Source organism: Anopheles maculipalpis, chromosome 2RL (genome assembly GCF_943734695.1).
Source record: "Anopheles maculipalpis chromosome 2RL, idAnoMacuDA_375_x, whole genome shotgun sequence".
Lineage (NCBI taxonomy): Eukaryota > Metazoa > Arthropoda > Insecta > Diptera > Culicidae > Anopheles > Anopheles maculipalpis.
In genome coordinates this window covers 68,638,194-68,656,745 of record NC_064871.1, presented here as the reverse complement: position 1 = coordinate 68,656,745, position 18,552 = coordinate 68,638,194, and the positions used below count along the sequence as shown (strand labels likewise).

The 18,552-nt window shown below is 41.2% G+C and overlaps 2 protein-coding genes across 6 annotated transcripts in view; one reads left to right on the top strand and one right to left on the bottom strand.

Annotated features, from left to right (window-relative positions):
* The window catches only part of LOC126568795 (protein O-mannosyl-transferase Tmtc3), a 168,453-nt gene extending 167,176 nt beyond the window's left edge, over positions 1-1,277 (top strand). The window contains exons 10-11 of the mRNA XM_050225428.1: positions 67-347; positions 422-1,277. Of these exons, the coding sequence (XP_050081385.1) occupies positions 67-347; positions 422-1,228 (1,088 nt within the window). The 3' untranslated portion in view covers positions 1,229-1,277. The remainder of the gene's footprint in view (positions 1-66; positions 348-421) is intronic.
* LOC126556291 (clathrin light chain) overlaps positions 1-18,552 on the bottom strand; it is a 358,662-nt gene that overhangs the window by 299,694 nt on the left and 40,416 nt on the right. The window lies entirely within an intron of this gene.

Here is an 18,552-nt window from a genome sequence, read left to right as displayed (position 1 = left end):
GAATTTCTACGGATTTAATTACTGGGAACGATTCTCAACCTTTGCTCCCTTCTTTGCCTCTCATAGAATCCAACGAACGGGTCCATTTCAATCTGGGCATGCTAGCAATGGACGATCGCAACACGGACGAAGCGGAAAATTGGTTCCGACGTGCAGTACACCTTAAGCAGGACTTCCGAAGTGCGTTGTTCAATCTGGCACTGTTGCTAGCCGACGATCATCGACCTCTGGAGGCGGCTCCCTTTCTCAATCAACTCGTCAAATATCATCCGGATCACATCAAAGGATTGATTCTGCTCGGTGACATCTACATCAACAACATCAAGGATCTGGATGCGGCCGAAAATGTAAGATTTCGCCTCAAATCGCCATTAAATGTATTCAACTAATTGTTTTTTTTTTTTTTTCGTTCCGATTTCAGTGCTACAAACGCATACTACAGCTCGATCCAATCAACATCCAGGGTTTGCACAATCTGTGCGTCGTTTACGTTGAGCGGGGCAAGCTGCTACAAGCACAGGATTGCCTTTCGCACGCACACGAACTAGCGCCCGGTGAGGAGTACATCGGACGCCATCTTCAAATTGTGCAAACGCGCATTAATCGGCTGCGTCAAACGCCGGACGGTAGCCGTGAGAAGGAAATCGCTTTCGCCGACTATGACCCGCAAGAGTTTGGTGGTACCGCTGGTGCAGCACTAACGGGCAGTGGCAATGTTGAGCTATCGCTTAGTAAAAACCTTGTAAATAGTAATAGCGAGTTGACGGGCAGCAGTAGTAGTAGTAGTAGTCGTAGTGGTGGTCAGCAGCCCGACTTGCTGCGAGAAGACATCGTCGATGTTCCGTACGGCAACGATAATAAACAGAAAACAGTATTACCTCACCAGCCGCTGGAGCAACCGCAGCAGCAGCAGCAGGCTGGCCCGATTCCAGCGGATGGCGATCCGGTTTTTCTCGAATCGTCGGAAAGCACAAACAATCTACAAAGTTATGGTGCAGCTCCAACAATCGATAGCATAGCGCACAAAGCGAAGTATCGGGCCGAGGATGGTAGCAGCAGCAAGCCGCTTGCCGCTAATGTCTATCGGGATGAGGTGGGATCGGTGTCGAGAGACGTCAACCATCCGTCCGATGGTTCCCTTAATCATGCATCGCCCCCACATCTTCATCGACCGGAGGCGGACAGGATTGGACAGGATCTGGACGATCCGTCTTCCGGGATGTCATAGCACCACATACTGGACTACAAGCTAGACTGTTTCAAAATCAACTAGGAATGCTTCACCTTCCTTCGACCAGAGACAGTGGTCACATCTTCCCCTGTAAATAGGTAGACGGACAACGTACGACGCGCGAGGCTAAACAAAATGAAAGCAGCAGATGTAAAGTGTATGTGTTCCTAGCGGAAATGGACTGCAAGAAGATTAACCTTTTGACTGATTTGTTAAAACCAGAACTAACTGCTACTAAGAAGCACAAACAGACACACACACAGCATTACAGATCTCGCAAAGATCCTAGATAAATCGCGGCAGACGAAATAGTGCATCCAATGCACTTGTACTTATCGTTAAAGAGAGAAAGAACACACCCTCTTCTTGGGTTTTTTTGTTTTATGTCGCATTTCCAGAGATAGCGAATTGTTAGTGCCGGATCGTAAGCATGTGGTTTTGAAGAGTGTGGAAGAGAGTGTGCATGTGTGTACGTAATTTGTTAGGAATGTACGATGATATAAAAAAAAAACAAATGGGATATTTTCTATATATACAACCTGCAAAAAAATGTGAATGAAGAAAATGAAGGTGAAATGTAGTTGTTTGAAGGGGGATTCCCCTCCCGGAGAGGATTGTTAGCCGCTACAGAAGCGAAAAGGCAGGCAGAACGGACAGTAGTTATCGAATGGTGCAATGTGTTGGCCTTGTGGTACGATGTTCGTGTTGAGGATAATTGCAAATTACAAGAAATTAATTCCCTGCCACCTTACACGTGGGACTGTATAAAATGGTGAACTGATGAGAAATTAAGTTTTCTATCGATTTACACAACAAGCAACCAACACACACACACACAATAAGAAGGATTTTCAAATGGAAGTCGTCTGGAGGAAGGAAGGCTTTCTTTGGCTGATAGTTGAACGAAATAAGGAACCCAACTACCACTTCCGTGGAACATGATGATACAACCGACGTCGATTCGCTAACTACCTAAACCGAGGAAGTAAGAAAAAGTTAAAAAAAAGTTTACAAAGCAAACCACCTCCCCCAAAACAAAACGCATAGCAGAAATTTTAAATTTAGCAAAACGCATTACGTTTTTACACGGTTTACCAGCTCGTAAGACAAGCATTAGAATAGCTTGAACAATTCGGGATTCAAGATGCACAACATCTTCCGACTCAAACACACATTATTAGTTCAGCTTCACTGTCAGATTTTATCACCTTCATCTATATACCTTGTTCAAAGGCCCTGGGCTTGGAATTCGGAATGGTTCGGGAGCTCCGTATTTAGCATTTAAGATGAATTTCTCAAGGAGTTTGGATTGTTAATTTATTTAAACATATTTTGTAGAGGCTTTGGGTCTTCAAGACCTCATTTGCCTGATTCTGGCGTATGATTGCATGTAGCCCTACACATTATTGCAGATATTACTTAATTTTAAACTATCACTATTTGCTGAGATGCGAAAAAAGCGGTTGAGTTTGTTCTACTATTGCTTGTCGCGTGATAAAATGGTCGCAAAGTCTGTGTCCGGTTGGCAGGTGGCTCGATGTGTAGTCTCTGCAGAATCCTGCGGAAGCAATATAAAAAATCCAATCCAAAAACTCACCTTAGTATGGAAAGCATAGCCATCGTCAAGGTATAGTAAGAGGGCCGAATCTGACGAATTTCTAAAATAATCTGAAATTGTGTTATCAATCAAAACAGCGTAGCTAAAATGTTGTAATAGATGATTGTGTATCCCGAATGACGCTTTGTTTGTACTGTTCTAATGCCTATTCTATGGGCTGATAAACTCTGTATTTACAAAATCAACACACACTCACACACTACACAGAGGCTAAACAGGGAGGCCAACGTAATACGCAAAACTCTCTCCTGTAGGCTCACACACTCAAGAACCCATTCCATGCACTCCTGTGGTAGTGTGTTGTGTATTACAGGGAAACGTAAATAATAGGGTGCGGCGAGCTCACATAAGAGAAAGCATGAGAATAGGAATTTCTCGACCATTGATATAGTAACACACGTATACATTAACTAATCAGCAGTAATAGATATAGAAACGCGTGCAATTGATATGGAATATCAGAATAAACAGGCGGTTTGAATAGACTGGGTAGATGTTAGTCGGTTGGAGAGTTGAAGTATGTAAACAATATGAACAAAAACATGAAATTTAATTTTCCATGCCAACTACACGCGCTTCTATATCTTTTTTTCTCTGATTCGCTAATGTCAATAATCAATAACGCTATTCCCTAAGGAAGGTTCTCCGCATCCTATCATTTACATATCCCTGTTAGTTTTCTGTACTGGCCATCAGCATCAACAATCGGCAGACAACCAAAAAAAGAAGAAACTAACGAACCACAGACGAAAAAAGGCAGCCACTCTTGTTTGAAATATTGTTTAACTCCGGTTCCGGCTTAAAATTGATATTAAACGTCTGAGAGATTTATGATGCGTGTGAGTGTATATGCAAGGCCGGTGTACTTAAGGTGAAAAAGGGGGATAATGTTACTGTAATGCGCGCGTGTGTTTGTGTGTGTGTGTGCCTGGACTGAACGAAAAAAACAGAAGCTGGAAGAGCAAAAGTTTAGCAAAAATGGCAGCGGGGAAGCTGCAAAATTCTTATTCAATGGTGTAAAAAAAAGGAAGCGAAAGGAAAGCGAAGGAAAAGCGAGAGAATGACGGGTGAGTAGTAGTCAAATGCGTATATTAGTACTAGAGAAGTTCCGGGAAGTAGGCCGGTGTAAGAGTGTATAAAACCGTTCTGAGAAGGAGAGGAAGCTATGAAGGAGAAAAGGAAAGAGAGAGAGAGAGAGAGAGAGAGAGAGAGAGAGAGAGAGATAGAGGGGAAAGGACAATGTGATTATATAGAAACTACAACATAAAAACAAACACAGAACTGGTGATGGGATAGTACTTAACTTTATGCCACAATGTCCATTCGTTTTCGTTCACTAAGGTGGAACTTAATTGAATTAGTGTAATTCGTTTACATTTGTAAGCAAACATTCCATTTGCATTTACTTTCATTAACTCCTCGACAAAACATCTTATACTGCTCCCAATCATTGCGTTAGTTGGTACAATTGTTCTAAGTAGAGGTTTTTTTGTTCACTGAAACAGATACTCTATTACTTTCCGAATTTCCCAACAACCCCAAACAACCGGCAACCGGTGCGGATTTGTTCGGTCGGTTTGCTGTCGCGACACATTTAAACACATCCGTTGAACGTGTGCCCGCGCTCGTGGTAGTTTTATGAAGAAGTATTTGTCCTGAATAAAGACTCACTAAAACCGAAGTGAAAATTATCGCTTTACATACACTCGACGGGATTTCTTTCTATTGAGAATTGTTCTCCCTCCCTGAAGGAGCAGTAATAACGAGTACGTCTTTGATCCACCTAGGGCATCGTTGGTAGAAGGCATCGTAGAAGACCCCCGGTGGCACGATGAAGATCTACAGGTGTTAAGTTTGTCCCTTTCCTCACCCTCCGCATCGCTCCGATAGGACCAAAAATGCACGAGTTATCGCCGATTTTCGACGGGCTAAAGATGTTTCAACAACTCCTGAAAAAAAACGGCAGCAGCATTCCTCTACAAAATCATCAAAAATTAATCGCCTCGCCAGAGCTGTGTAAACCTCGTGTATGAAGATCTACTCGGGGCTCGGTTCAGTTTGTTAATGATACTCATCCCGTCCACCAATAAGCAAACAAAAAAAAACATGAAAGAAATGCCTTAAGAAATATATATACACAATCAGCGGAAGAGGGGATGGACACGTGGCGGCGAGTCATAACACTTAATTTAATTTGGTGATTAACCAAATTCTAGTATCATCGTCTATGATAATTAAATAAAGAGAAAGAAAAACCACATTCCAAATTGAATTTATTCTAATTTCCTTTCGTTTGACAGTAAAATCCTACCGAAGAGAAAAATATTCTGATCTTGTTTGCATCGGAAAGCGCTGTGCAAATTTTGCACCAAAATTCACTTTCGAGTAACAGGAGAACATACCAGTCAAGAGGTAGCATTTTGCCGCAAAAACATCGAATTTTGCTCAGCTGGAAGAAAAAACATCGCCAAATGATCTACGCTTTGCATACTTCGCGGCGCTTAAAATGCTTAGAAATTATAGCTCAGCTAAAGCTCGAAATCGAAAATCGAATTCGAAAATTAAATTTGAATTTTAAATTTTAAATTTGGAATTCAAATTTTAAACGTGAATTTGAAACTTTTAACCACATCACCAGTAACCTCCTCGAATGCATGCTCTCCTGTTACTACCAGTAGCTCCTAGTAGAAAATTGGCTCAAAACGAGACAACTATTTTTGTTTGTTCCTTTAAACATCTTTTAAAAAGACCCCCACAATGTGTTTTTTCATATTAAAGAAAACTAAACGACATTTCCCAAAAAATCCGTGAAAATTCTGCCAGCAGCATTCCCGTGGAAAATCCACGTTAAGCCCAGTTATTTCACGAAAAAGGGAATTTCTGCCTAAAATCTGCAATTCTGCAAGCGAGTTGCTCATTTTTACTCTAATTAAAACGTGCAGCACATTTTTGAATGCGCCTTTGGGAGGTAACGGGGAAAAGTTGGTTTTCCGCAATAGTTTGGTCGGAACACGGAATGTTGTTGGCGGAATTTTTCGGGAGTTTTCAATCATTCGCTTCATTTAAGAACTGGAACATGCATAACGCCAACGAGTGGCTTAAGCGACTGCCTTCCGAAGCAGGGCAAGCTATTTGTGAATTTTTTGTGACTTCCCCGATTGTGCGCATACAGTCCTCTAGAGAGGACCTTCGCTGCAAAACCTCGGATTGGGGACATACCACGAGATCTGAAATCCAGAAATCGATGAGTAACAGGTTTGTTGTACACTTATCAAACAACTTTTTCATACTACAATTATTTTAATAACGTTACAATTTTATGTGTAAATTACATTGAAAATAATGATCAAAATTTCTATTCGTTTACACTCACTGTGCGTTTTAACGGCTCAATTCAAATGAAGCGCATGACCGTTCAAGAAACCATTGTGATCACGCGCGTACTTTTCTGCTCATGTGGTCAGTGGTGTCAAACTCTTCGCTACTTCATCAAAAGGTTAACAAAATAACAGTTTTTTTACGAACATTTTGGTTTTAAATATAATTTCTGTTGTGTTAAAACACGTGTTTCGTAATTGTAAAAAATCAAAACGTATCAAAAGTCAATAAGTCAATCAATAAAAAAATCTGAACCAGTATAATGCTCTATAACTATCTCTAGAACCAATGCTCTATAACTATCTCTAGAAACTACAAAATTGATACGAAGACGCAAAACCTGTCATGTTGGTTCGCGTGGACAAATATTAAAGAATGTTGTCGTCAAGCTGCCCAGCGCCCCAGTCAAGTGTTGTCGTCTGCTTAGTGTTTCCTGAGGGACGTATAATCGCCATCAATCTAACTTGATGTAGATCGATCACAGTCCTTCCGTGCATGTGGATGGCTCAAAAGAAATTTACTGGCTAGGTGGTCCGGTGCCATCCTTGAGACATAATAATACAAATAATACCAATAATAAATAATATAAAAACTGGAGAAATTTGGGGTAATGAATCGGGTAAAGGTGTTCCAGAAAAAGATGCGCCACCCACAAAGCACATCAAACGGTATGCCGCACGCCCCAATCGAACCAAAAATCAGAGAGTTATTGCCTGAGTTATTTTTCACTGGCTAATCGAGATCCCAAAAACTCCCGGAAAATTTCACCAGCAGCATTCCCGTGGAACGTTGGCGCAAGACACCCGACAATGGTGTTAAAAAACACGTGGTGCAGATCTTTGTAAAAGATTATTAAAGAAGGAAATAAAAATGAGTACAAATTTTTAAAAAATTACAGACACAAGTAATTGAAGCTAAATTATTTTTTTTGTTTCCTTTTTATTCTTATATTTGCTACCTCCTCGCCTAGGATGTTCTCCTGTTAAACGAGACCAAATTTTGGTCCAAAATTCGTTTGCACTTTGTAAATGGAATGAGATTATTATTTGATGGCAAAACGAAATGCAAATTAGAATGAAAAAATATCTTTCTTTATTGATAGTATTTAGATAGGATTTGGTTAATCACTGTATCATGAATTGATCCACCCTCCGTCCAGATTTTGCGTGAAAAAGGACTTTCCGCAATAACTGGGCGGATGGTGGAGCCTCGTTTCATAACTGTTCTGGCGGGGAGGGAGAAAGGTCTACCATTCTAAGACTAAAGCGTCGCATTCTAAGACTAAAGTTGGCTAAAGAGTAATAAAGGCCCTCAAGTTGTACAGGATTCATCTCATGCAAGCTTGTGTGAAAAATCGCGGTAGATTGTGACCATTATGCGTATGACATAAAAATATTATTTTAATAAATCATTATTAAAATGAGGAAAATTACTTGAAATTATTGTTTAGTGTCGCAAAAGCTAGCTTATGTATTAGACTTATTTATAAAAACATTTCACTAACTTATTTCATCATTTAAACGAGACAGTTCATACTGTAATTGAACATATTCTATAGTGAGTCATATTTTTTTAATTTAAATGGCTTAATTTATGGAAAAAATCATATTTCAACATGATTTGAGTAGAAATTTGAATGAATTACTAAAATTTTATTTAAACTAGTTAAAATAAAATTTTTTAGATTTCATAAACCAATAGTTTTATTATTTTTAATAAGTCCTACTCACCCATGTTCACAAACGACTGTAGAGCTTGTATGTGAGTTTGCTGCTTGCAACTTGATGGCCTATATTACTCTTTAGCCCTAAAGTTCTACAGCGGGCGAAGCTTCTCTGTCCGGCGAGGCCGCTGGTGGCCACCAACTCCGCCACTATCGCCTTGCACATCCTTTAACTCACCGGCAGTAGCGGATCAAAGATTTTGGAGACCCTAGGCGGCTTGGATGTTAGGGGCACATATCATATCCATATCGAAAGATCTAACCGAAGAGAACGGGTCTGATTTTTCCTTTTGAGAAGGCCCCTAGCACATACGAGGTCCATATTTCTGTATGCAGGGTGCCAAATTACTAATTAGCTTACTACGAAGCTACTTCTGCAAAGCTGCGTGCTGCATACGCGGGGCCCCTTTTACTAGACCCTTTGTACCAGGCCATAGGCGACTGCCTACTTCTTCCATCGTTAGATCCACTATTGTATACCAGAATCTGACATGAGTTACATATAACAGAGTGTTTCAGGAAGTTTCCATCTTCAAACCTCGGCTAATTCTCTTTATTATCAAATTGTAAAGAAGACCATCATTCTGGTGCAAAAACATACAGTGACCGTCAAAATAATGCGTAGACTATTTACTTTTTTATATTTATCACATATTTGTCGTTTATAAATTATGACAACGTTCTATAATATATTTTATACCTTTATATAATAGTTTATATGCCTTTATCTCAGTTCCAATTGCTTTGGCATTATTTCTACTAGACTTTTTAGGTCTTTTTCATTTTATGCGTCCAATACCTCTAGGCAATACTTTGATTTATCCGTAACACCCGTTTAGTAAATCATTGTGTCGACAACAGCCTACAAATTATGAGATTTGGGCTTTGTAGAGACCATTAGAGTAGAGGTTTACTCAGATTTTTTGTTTTTTGTTCATCTATGGAGACTTTGAGTCTCTGAGACAACATTCGCCTCTCAATTTACTCAGCAAACAGCGGAATATAAGCTTGTTTTTGTTAGTTATATGCTTCGAGTTTGTATTCTGTCGAAGTGCGAATTTTTCTTCGAGGCCCGTCGTCTTCAGAATATTCTATCAGGATTTCACGCAGAATCTTAAGTCATAATTACGTCGATTTTCACTAAATTCCACCCCACGATTCATTCCACCCTACGAAAAATTGCAACCTTCTACATGCAGCACTCTTTCTTTATGTGCAAGCTGCTAACCCGACCAGCACTGCAAACGATCTGTTCCAGCAATGTTGTTTGTAATGGCTGTCCATGAACTGTAATGAACTGCATCATTAAACTACCTGTGGAAATGCATGAAGTTAAACACTTTAAATCCATGGAAATATGCCATGGAATAAAGATCAAAAACGTCCAAATATGGCTGGTTAAAACGATCCATAAGATCGATTTTCAATATGGGTACTTTTTTAACATTAATAAAATTACTAATTTTACAGACTTCCCGTGACTATCTGGCTGTTTCGCTGCGCTTTCGTCAAACGAACTTGAGTACTGTTGAATTATTTATTATTACAAATCGCAGGACTGACTATCCTGCTACGGGGTCTATTCAAGAGAGATCAGTAATAGCAGGTTTTAGATGTCCCAAGGTTTTATTACCTTAAGATAGCTATTTCTGATGAAAGCTATTAATTAATGATCTTTTTCCTATTTTTGTTTTCATGCTTACTTCTACGATGCAACCGACAAAACCAAAGATCGATCTTTTCGATACGATCCAGAGGGAGTGAGAGAGAGAGGGGGGAACAGAGCAGGTACGCACCCACACCTAACAGCGTCCGGAACTAGAGCCAAATCAGCGGTTGCGATGAGTTGTTTACGTCTTGAACGCTTCCCATCCATACTCTCATGATGGATTTCATCAGCAACAACTGATAAGCCGCGGTTCCCGTAGTAAGCAAATACCGGCCGACCAGTCAGTGCGGCTGATTGGAAGCAGGGTCAATATTTACTATGCCGAGCGGGAAAAAAAAATCAGGTCCCAGTGAGTGCATTCGCCAGTTGGTAACACTCTCTTGGCGTTGGTAGATTAGCCGCACACCCGGCACACCGACCGACGGTGGCTAATCTTTGTTCATCTGGTATCGCTCGCCCAAACGACCCTAAGTATACTGGGTTCGAATCCCGGAGGTTCAGAGCAGAGCTTCCCGCCAGTTGGCAACGATGTAGCGGCAAACAATCACACCGTCGTCCAGTGATGCTGGTGAGTCAACAGATCATACTTACAATTTGTTCCTGGTGGAAGTATAAATTTGGAACAACCTGACCTTACAGTTCAAACGGTCAGATTTGGTACATTGTAAATGGTATATGAGTATCAGCTCTTTCATGCGGAAACTCTATATCAAAATATTAAATTTAAAAAAAAAGTTGCTTTAAAGTATTGTATAAAAATAGCACCAAAAATACAGCCAATAACATGAGGCGAAAATTCCATTACTTGACGTAATCGACAATTGCCGATCGTCGACCGACCGCCAACCGGCGTAATAAGTCATCTAGCCTAATCAAGGCGCCACCAGCATAAACCAGCCATCGCTGAACAGTACCGCTAATCAGTCAGCTATTAATATGCGCTTTTTTCAATTCTACTCAAACGCAAATCAAGCTGACCTTCAAACATACGCCAAAAAATCTCTTCCCTTTCTTTTCTTACAACCAGTTTAGACAAGGTCGAGGCCAAGAACAACAGACCCCCATGGAGTGGAATTCCTTCGAAGCAGTAAACATGCGTGTTACAAACAAATGAATTTAAATTTCCATAAACACCATCGTGTCTGTTTATTTTTGGTGCGCTGATAACATTGTTGATTGTAATTGCGCAAAAATGTGCAAATAAAATCACACACAGAGAAGAAGAACTTTTATGTTGAAAAAATTGGTAATTTTTTTGGTTCTTATCTAGCAAATTAATTGTTTAACACGTTGTGCCAGTAATCATCTAATGGGCGTAGACGGAAAAAGTCTAGTTTGATCAATAATCACTTAAGCTAACAGGTTGGCTGATAAGTCCCCGGTCTGACACATAGATGGCGCCGCTAGTATTAAATGCATATGATTTTTATATAGCACCAACCTTCAAATGATTCGTGTCAAAATTTGACGTCTGTATGTCAATTAGTTTGTGAGACAGAGCGTCTTTTGTCAAGCAACTTTTGGTTGCTTGACGAACGAAAAAAGAACGAAGAAGAAAAAAGTGTTGTTCCACCAAGACAACGCACCGTGCCACAAGTCATTGGGAACGATGGCAAAAATTCATGAATTGGGCTTCGAATTGCTTCCCCACCCACCGTATACTCCAGATCTGGCCCCCAGCGACTTTTTCTTGTTTTCAGACCTCAAAAGGATGCTCGCAGGGAAAAAATTTGGCTGCAATGAAGAGGTAGTCGCCGAAACTGAGGCCTATTTTGAGGCAAAACCGAAGGAGTACCACCAAAATGGTATCAAAAAATTGGAAGGTCGTTATAATCGTTGTATCGTTCTTGAAGGGAACTATGTTGAATAATAAAAAAACGAATTTTGACAAAAAAATGTGTTTTTCTTTGTTAGACCGGGGACTTATCAGCCAACCTGTTTGTTGTTTCGAGAAGGATTAGAATTGAAGAATGTATTCTTCTGTTGTTAATTAAAGCAATTATATTCGATGTATCTAACAATTATTTTAAAAAAAGTGAAAGTAAAACCTGTGCCGAGTTTGTCCTTATATTATTACTTGTTGAATCGAATCCATCGAAAAGGAGCAACTTTCGTCCGACGGTGAGCTCATTTTCTATAGAAGAATTCAAGCATTAAGCAGTATTCAGTAGAATTATGATTTTATCGCTAACACAGAGGAGAGTCCATACAAGTTGCGTTACTAACAACTGGAATTGTTGAAGCGCAAGTTGAAACTAAACATAAGCTGTTTTACTGAACACAAGCTGGCAACATATGCTGTCAAGTTATAGACAAGAACACGCCTATTAAGTGCATATGAATGTGACTAGATACTGAACGCCTGACCCATTCCTACATCTTCAACAAATCCAGACTTCTACTCTGCAGCTTCTGCGGCGTTTGCATTACCGTCCGCCACATCCTAACCTATTGCCATGGACACACAACACACTGAACTATCTGTCTACTTAGATTCCGTCTTTTTATTTTTACGCAGCAGCAATTCAATTTGCATTAAAAAAAAATGGACCAAAATTGTCGAATTTTTATGGGTTTACCTTCAACCGCACCGATGGAACAAAATATGCAGCAAAAAGCATCTTAGACTATGAGTCAGCGGACAAAATTTGACAGTATGACATCTGCAACATCTTGGCTCTATTGGACTACAATCAGACCATCGTAAGATAGCCCGGTTTCAGATGGCAACCGACCCTGAGTGACAAGAAAAGGAAAATCGGGGGAAAAAGGGGTAACATCGTTGAGTGCACTTTGCAGGGAGGTCTGTGCAACCGGCCAAACAGTGAAATGGTACCTGACGAAAATGAACTCAACTGTCAGGAAGCGGAAGTCACGACCCTTGCGGATGATTATGATGATAAATACAATTTTCCCGGCAAAATGCGATGAGATGTTCGAGATGGATAACGAGACCTATTTCACCCTGGGTGGCTTATGATTTTCAGAGCAGCTTCGTATTTTAATTCCCCCGAGAAGGGAGGGAGCTAGGAGGTGAAGTTCACTTGACACACCAAGTTCTCTAAAAAGTGGCTGATGTGGCTGACTAACAGCGAGAAAGGAAAGTCAAAGCTGCACTTCTTTCGCTCCGAATTGACCATGAACGGGGAATTTTTTGGGGAACCAAATGCCTGCCAAAGTTCTGGTCGTTCGTCAAGCAACATCATGAGCGTGAAGACACGGTGTTTTGGCCAGACCTGGGGTCGGTCATCTACTCAAATTCATCTTTGGAAGAGATGGCGGTTGAAGATCGATGTGTGAAACCTAAGTCAGTTTACCCACCCAACATCCCAGAGCTGCGTTCGATCGAGAATTTCTTTGCCAATTTGAAGCGTACGATCTAATCCATCAATTTAGTCGCGAAAACAGAGGAGGAATTCAAAACTAATACGAAAAAGGACAAAAAAATATGCCTACATGCACTTTTTTTCAAACATTTGACTGAAGAATTCATTCAATTCGTCTCTTGTTATCAATTCGAACAATTGGTAATAATGTCTCCTTTTTTGCTCCAAAAATTTAATTCGCCTAACCTGGGACACTATTTTTGAAAACATTCCTAAAGGCAGGGCCAGACGGAGCATACTTGTAGCCAGGGATTTTTGACAGCTACGCGGACCTATTGCTCTCTCGTTGCCAGCTCGTATCCCGAGGTATGCGATACCAGGATACCAGCCGGCGACGCAGGTGACGGATCGGGGTTGCGATAGTTTAGAACCGGTGATTGGGGAGTTGAACTGCTAAAGCAGGGCGTTCGGGATAATTTTGATAGTTACATTTTTGTTTATAACTCGTGATGGAGTTGGCATAGGAAAACAAGCAATACGTCATTCGACACCTAAAAGTGTACGGAACAAGCAGCGAAAACATCCCGTGAAAAAATGCCAAAAAAGAGTACATTGTGGAAGCGGATCACATGCATCATGATGATCCGCGCCGGACGCGACAACCGCCGACACGGTTAACACCCAGAACAACCGGTGGCTGGCTTACTGCCCGGCGGACGTGCCACGGGTGCCGCAAACCAAGTTCGCCCAGACGGTGATGCCGCCCCACTTTTTCGAGCAGGGGCTGAGGCTGAACGCGGACGGGTTCCATGCACATTTTCATGCTGGACACCGTCGTGAAGCCTTGGATCACGAGAGTGGCCAACGGCAGACCGTACGTGTTCCAGCAGGATTCCGCTCCGTGCCATACAGTCTCCAAAACGATAAAGTGGTTGGCGACCAATTTCAACGACTTCACCGCGCCGAACGTGTGGCCTCCCAGCTCCCCGGATCTTAATCCAATGGATTATTTCGTGTGGGGCGCGGTGGAACGGAACACCAACAGAACCTCCAGCAACACCAAGGCGGAGCTCAGGTCCGTTTTCGCGGAGCTACCCCGCGAAACTGTCGCCAGGGCTTGTTCCCGGTTCCGGAGATGGGTGGAGGCCGTAATAGAAGCCGAGAGCGGATATTTTGAATAAAATGAATAAAATACATGGTGAGCTACTATTTCTAAAACAAAAAAGAAATTCCCCGATGATTAATTTTGCCATAAAAAAAATCTTTCTTTCTCCGTAGGTGACTGTCAAAATTATCCCGAACGCCCTGAATCTATCAGAAAATCTAGTTTAAGAAGTCGTATTTGATGGCGGATCTCTAAAACCATGTACTGCACATTTACTCCATTTAACTATTTCAACAACTTTTGAATATTTTCAAGACATCCTCAAAGAAAAGACCTCCTTCATCATTGTCTCCATCGATGACCTTCTTTTTATGCCAGTGAACCACAAAATTGAACGATTAACACGCGCAAAATGAATTGACGATGCACATCAGCTCTTCACTAGCTGCGAGAACTGAGATTTTATGGTTTTGTTTACCACAAAAGTTATGCTTGCATTCTTGCAATGCTCTCATGCCATCAACACACCGAACGGAGCAGACAGACGACTTTTATGCGTTTGTTGTTGTTGTTGCCGTTTTTTTCCTTCTCTCCTCCTTCTCTCTGATATTCTCGTTCCACACGGCCCTTGTTGCAATTTGTTTTGCATATTTCTTTCCCGTTCGGTTTTACCTCGCTTTGTTCATGCGGCGAGGCCTCAAGAAGTTGGTTCGGATTCCGCCTAACGTTCATTTTGAACGGATTAACCTATGCGCCCTAACACACGGTGTTAAGATGTTGCTCCGTACTCATGTTTCGCCCTTTTTCGACCACCCTTCCCTACACGGGACGGACCCAATTGTAACAGGTCATACGGGAACTTGCCCGTGGTCCATACAAGTGATCGTGAGCTATTTTTAGTTTCCCTGTCAAACCATTATTTACGGTCCAGATCGGGTCCGAGGAGGACTCGACAGCACCGAGAAAGACCCACTCACCACAGATCATCATTGTGCCTGTCTATAAATAATACGAAGGTGCCATAAACGTGGGCAGTGGTGGCAGCAGAAGCATCAACAGTAATAACAAAAAAAACCCTTCTTACACACATTCCGAAAAGTGTAAAACGGCTTCGCAACCCTTTTGCCACCCCCAGCTTACGGTACACGGCGAGTTTCGCAATTATGAGTTGCCATTTTTACGCTCATTAGTTACGGAAACCCACGCCGAAATTGGCACCAAAGCCGATCGTCGAAAGTCTTGTCGATGGTTTTGTCGATGTCGAGGATCGGAAGGTGCCAGCAAAACGAAGTAGCGCCTTTGAACTTACGATGGCGACGCTAAAAGAGCAGTGCTGGGAGCAAGGAAAGGTGGCACTAAACATAAACCGAAGTAATAAGGAAGAATTTACCCCTTCAACCTGGCAGCTGCCGCTTTTTTTTTTTTTTTTTTTTTTTGGCCTGTCGAACCGTTACGTGATGGAGCGGGTTAAGCGTATGATTGGAAATGAAGTTTTTTTTGGGCTCGTTTCGATCGAACAGGATTTAGCAACATAAAACCCACGATAATGTAGAGGTCTGCTTTCTCTGCGTTTTCTCATTAAACTTGCCGATCTTTGGAGTAATAAATTATTAGTTGTCGATTTACTGCAAACTGAAATGGCAACATTTTCTGAAAATTCTAAGAAAAGGGGTTGATACTAGATTTTACTGATGGTATGGAATGTGTCATACATGAAAGGAGAATGGTAGTATAAGCATCAAATAGTGTTCCCTTTTCTATAATCTCTAGACTTCAGCAGCATATAGACAGCCACAATGTCTACAATTTCTACCTCTTAATACACAGTGATTTAGTCCCAAATAACAACTGGGCTGATAATTGTTTGGCCTATGATCCCGTCAAGGACGATACACTAATTATAGTGGTCTTTCAATTTTTTAAAGCATTTTTGTAATAGTATTTATCCTTTGCCCTAAAATAAGCCTCAGTTTCGGCGATCACCTATTCATCCAGACGAAATTTTCTTTCCAGCGAGCATCCTTTTGAGACCTGTATAGCTGGGAGTTCCAGATCTGGGGAATACGGTGAGTGGGCTAGGAATTCGTAGCCCAATTCAAGAATTTTTGCCATTTTTTTCACTCATTTGTGGCACAGAGCGTTGTCTTGATGGAACGATTTATAGACTTTTTCAAATGTGGCCGTTTTTCGGCGATTTCGTCTTTCAAACGGTCCAATAACTTGATATAGTAGTCACTGTTAGTGTTCTTTCGTTTGTCAAGAGTCTAGTCGCTAGCCGTTGAAAATTATTCCTTGCGAATTCCAAAAAACTGAGGCCATAACCTTGCCAGCTGTGAGTTTTGCATTTTACCCCGCTTTGAAATAGGTTCATCGTGTACATTCCACTAGGATGACTGACAATTGAACTTCGGATTGTAGTGGTCAAGCCAGGTCTCATCCATGGTAACATACGGACACACAAACTCGAATTTGTTTCGCTCATACAGCTAAAAAATCTGCTCCTGGGTCAGCTCGCGCGGCACCTATCTTGAAGAGAGTTTTGGAGTTTTAGAGAGATCCAAATACTCATACCATATGTCGATATATCCAACACGTTCCTTAGATATCTTTAGAGTGTCTCAGCTATTTTGTTCAACGTTCATATTAGGATTGATTTTAAAATAATATTTGTGGATATCTTTTATGTTTTTGTCGGTAACCACCTGTCGTCCACTGTGTTCTCAGCGCTCATTTTACCACATTTAAATTAAGAATAGCAATGCTTGATGCTTGATGATGTAAAAGCATTGTCCAAAAACTCTTCATCAAGCCAAGGTTTGGTTTCGACTGTATTTCTTCTCTTCAGAAAGCGAAGTTCCATTTTTTTTTCAAGATAAATCAAAACACAAAAGATGCGTCACCAAAAATGCTATATCTCACTAGGTCCAAGTGCTGTCAAATTCAATTGTCAGCCGATCTGTTAACAGAGAACGTGTATATCAAGAGAGAGTTGAAGTAGAATTGATAAATGATTGATACTTGTATGAAACAACTACTGAATTTTTTTCCAAGAGAGTTTTTAAAAATTAGTACTTCAGAGCTTACAGATGGCAGATAAATTCTGCTCCTCTTCAAACGCTCGTTCTGAGGATATTAGATTGCTAGATTATAGATAAAGGAACCGAAACTGACCGTACCAGTAAATAAAACATATAATATCAGCAAAATCGACTATATCTAGGGACAGAAAATGATGAAGATCAAGGGAATAAATAGAAAATAGAAGCTCGGATACAAAGATTAGGCTTAATGAGAGCGATTGCCGATCAGCTAAATGAAGCCGTTGTCTGGTTTGTTTGCAGAAAATAAAAATAATTTATGAGTTTGTAATAGGCCAAGCCTCTACATTAAAAATCCGTTTGTGATGAAAATCGTAACTGAAAAATTATAATTTTAAACTATTTATTTGCTTTATAATTCGTGGTGAACGTTATACACGCCCTTTCCGATAGTGGCAGCATGAACGTTATTGATTCGCATCTAACTGCAATGAATTGCCGTATCACTCTACTACACGCTCGCACAAACTTATTCCGTAACGCACGTCCAAGAAGCCATTACACAATCACATACGATCCTGGCGAAATCTTCGAAAAAGAAAATGAAAAGAGGTCGACCATTCTAGTGCTCCGTTCGGTGTTGCAGTGCGCGAATTGGTGCACGGGGGTGCCGTCTAGTTAACCTACATTATGGCAGCGATCATAACATTGGCCACAGTTTGCCACCGTTCTGATTATCCACGAGTACCGAGGCCGAGGACGTCTTCCTTGGGTCGCTGTTTCGTATCAGTGTGGTACGAGGAAACGTCAAGAATTCGCGATCGCCAGTAACATCCCTCATATCACCGCACTTTGTGATAGATTGGCTTGGTGTTGCGGGCGCCAACTGATTGAGCGACAACCGATTCCATGCGGAGCCCTTTTTCTTAGACCGGGGTCGTGAGAAGTGGTAACAGTTAGAGTGTCCAGAAATGGGATCGTCGTGGCGCCAAAGCAGCAGCAGCAGCAGTCGCTTCTTTCAACACTGGTTCAAATCAGCGAATAACAGGACAACATCAACAACGACGCATGCTAACAACAAGTGATCAATGATCAACCAAAACCGCTTGGTAATCTGTAATTTGTGGCAAACTAAAACTGTCCTAAATTGATCTAAATATCGATCACGCCCCATCAATATCCTTCAGCGGAGTGAACTGTGGTGAAAGCTTTATCCATGACGTCAGTCGTCAGTCTGTTGACGTCAATGCTTACGCGATTTGATGTCCATAATAGCACCTTAACCCTGCAATTAATCCACCCGCGTTCTGCAGTCCTGCCAAAACGAAGGTCTGTCCTGCATCCGTGCTCTGAAATTTTTCCTTAAGGAGATCGATTATCCGTGCGAACCTATAATTGTCAAAGCATAGTCTGATTTGAGCCGAGTTGACTTTCGTGACATTATGCAGTCACTAAGATTTTTAT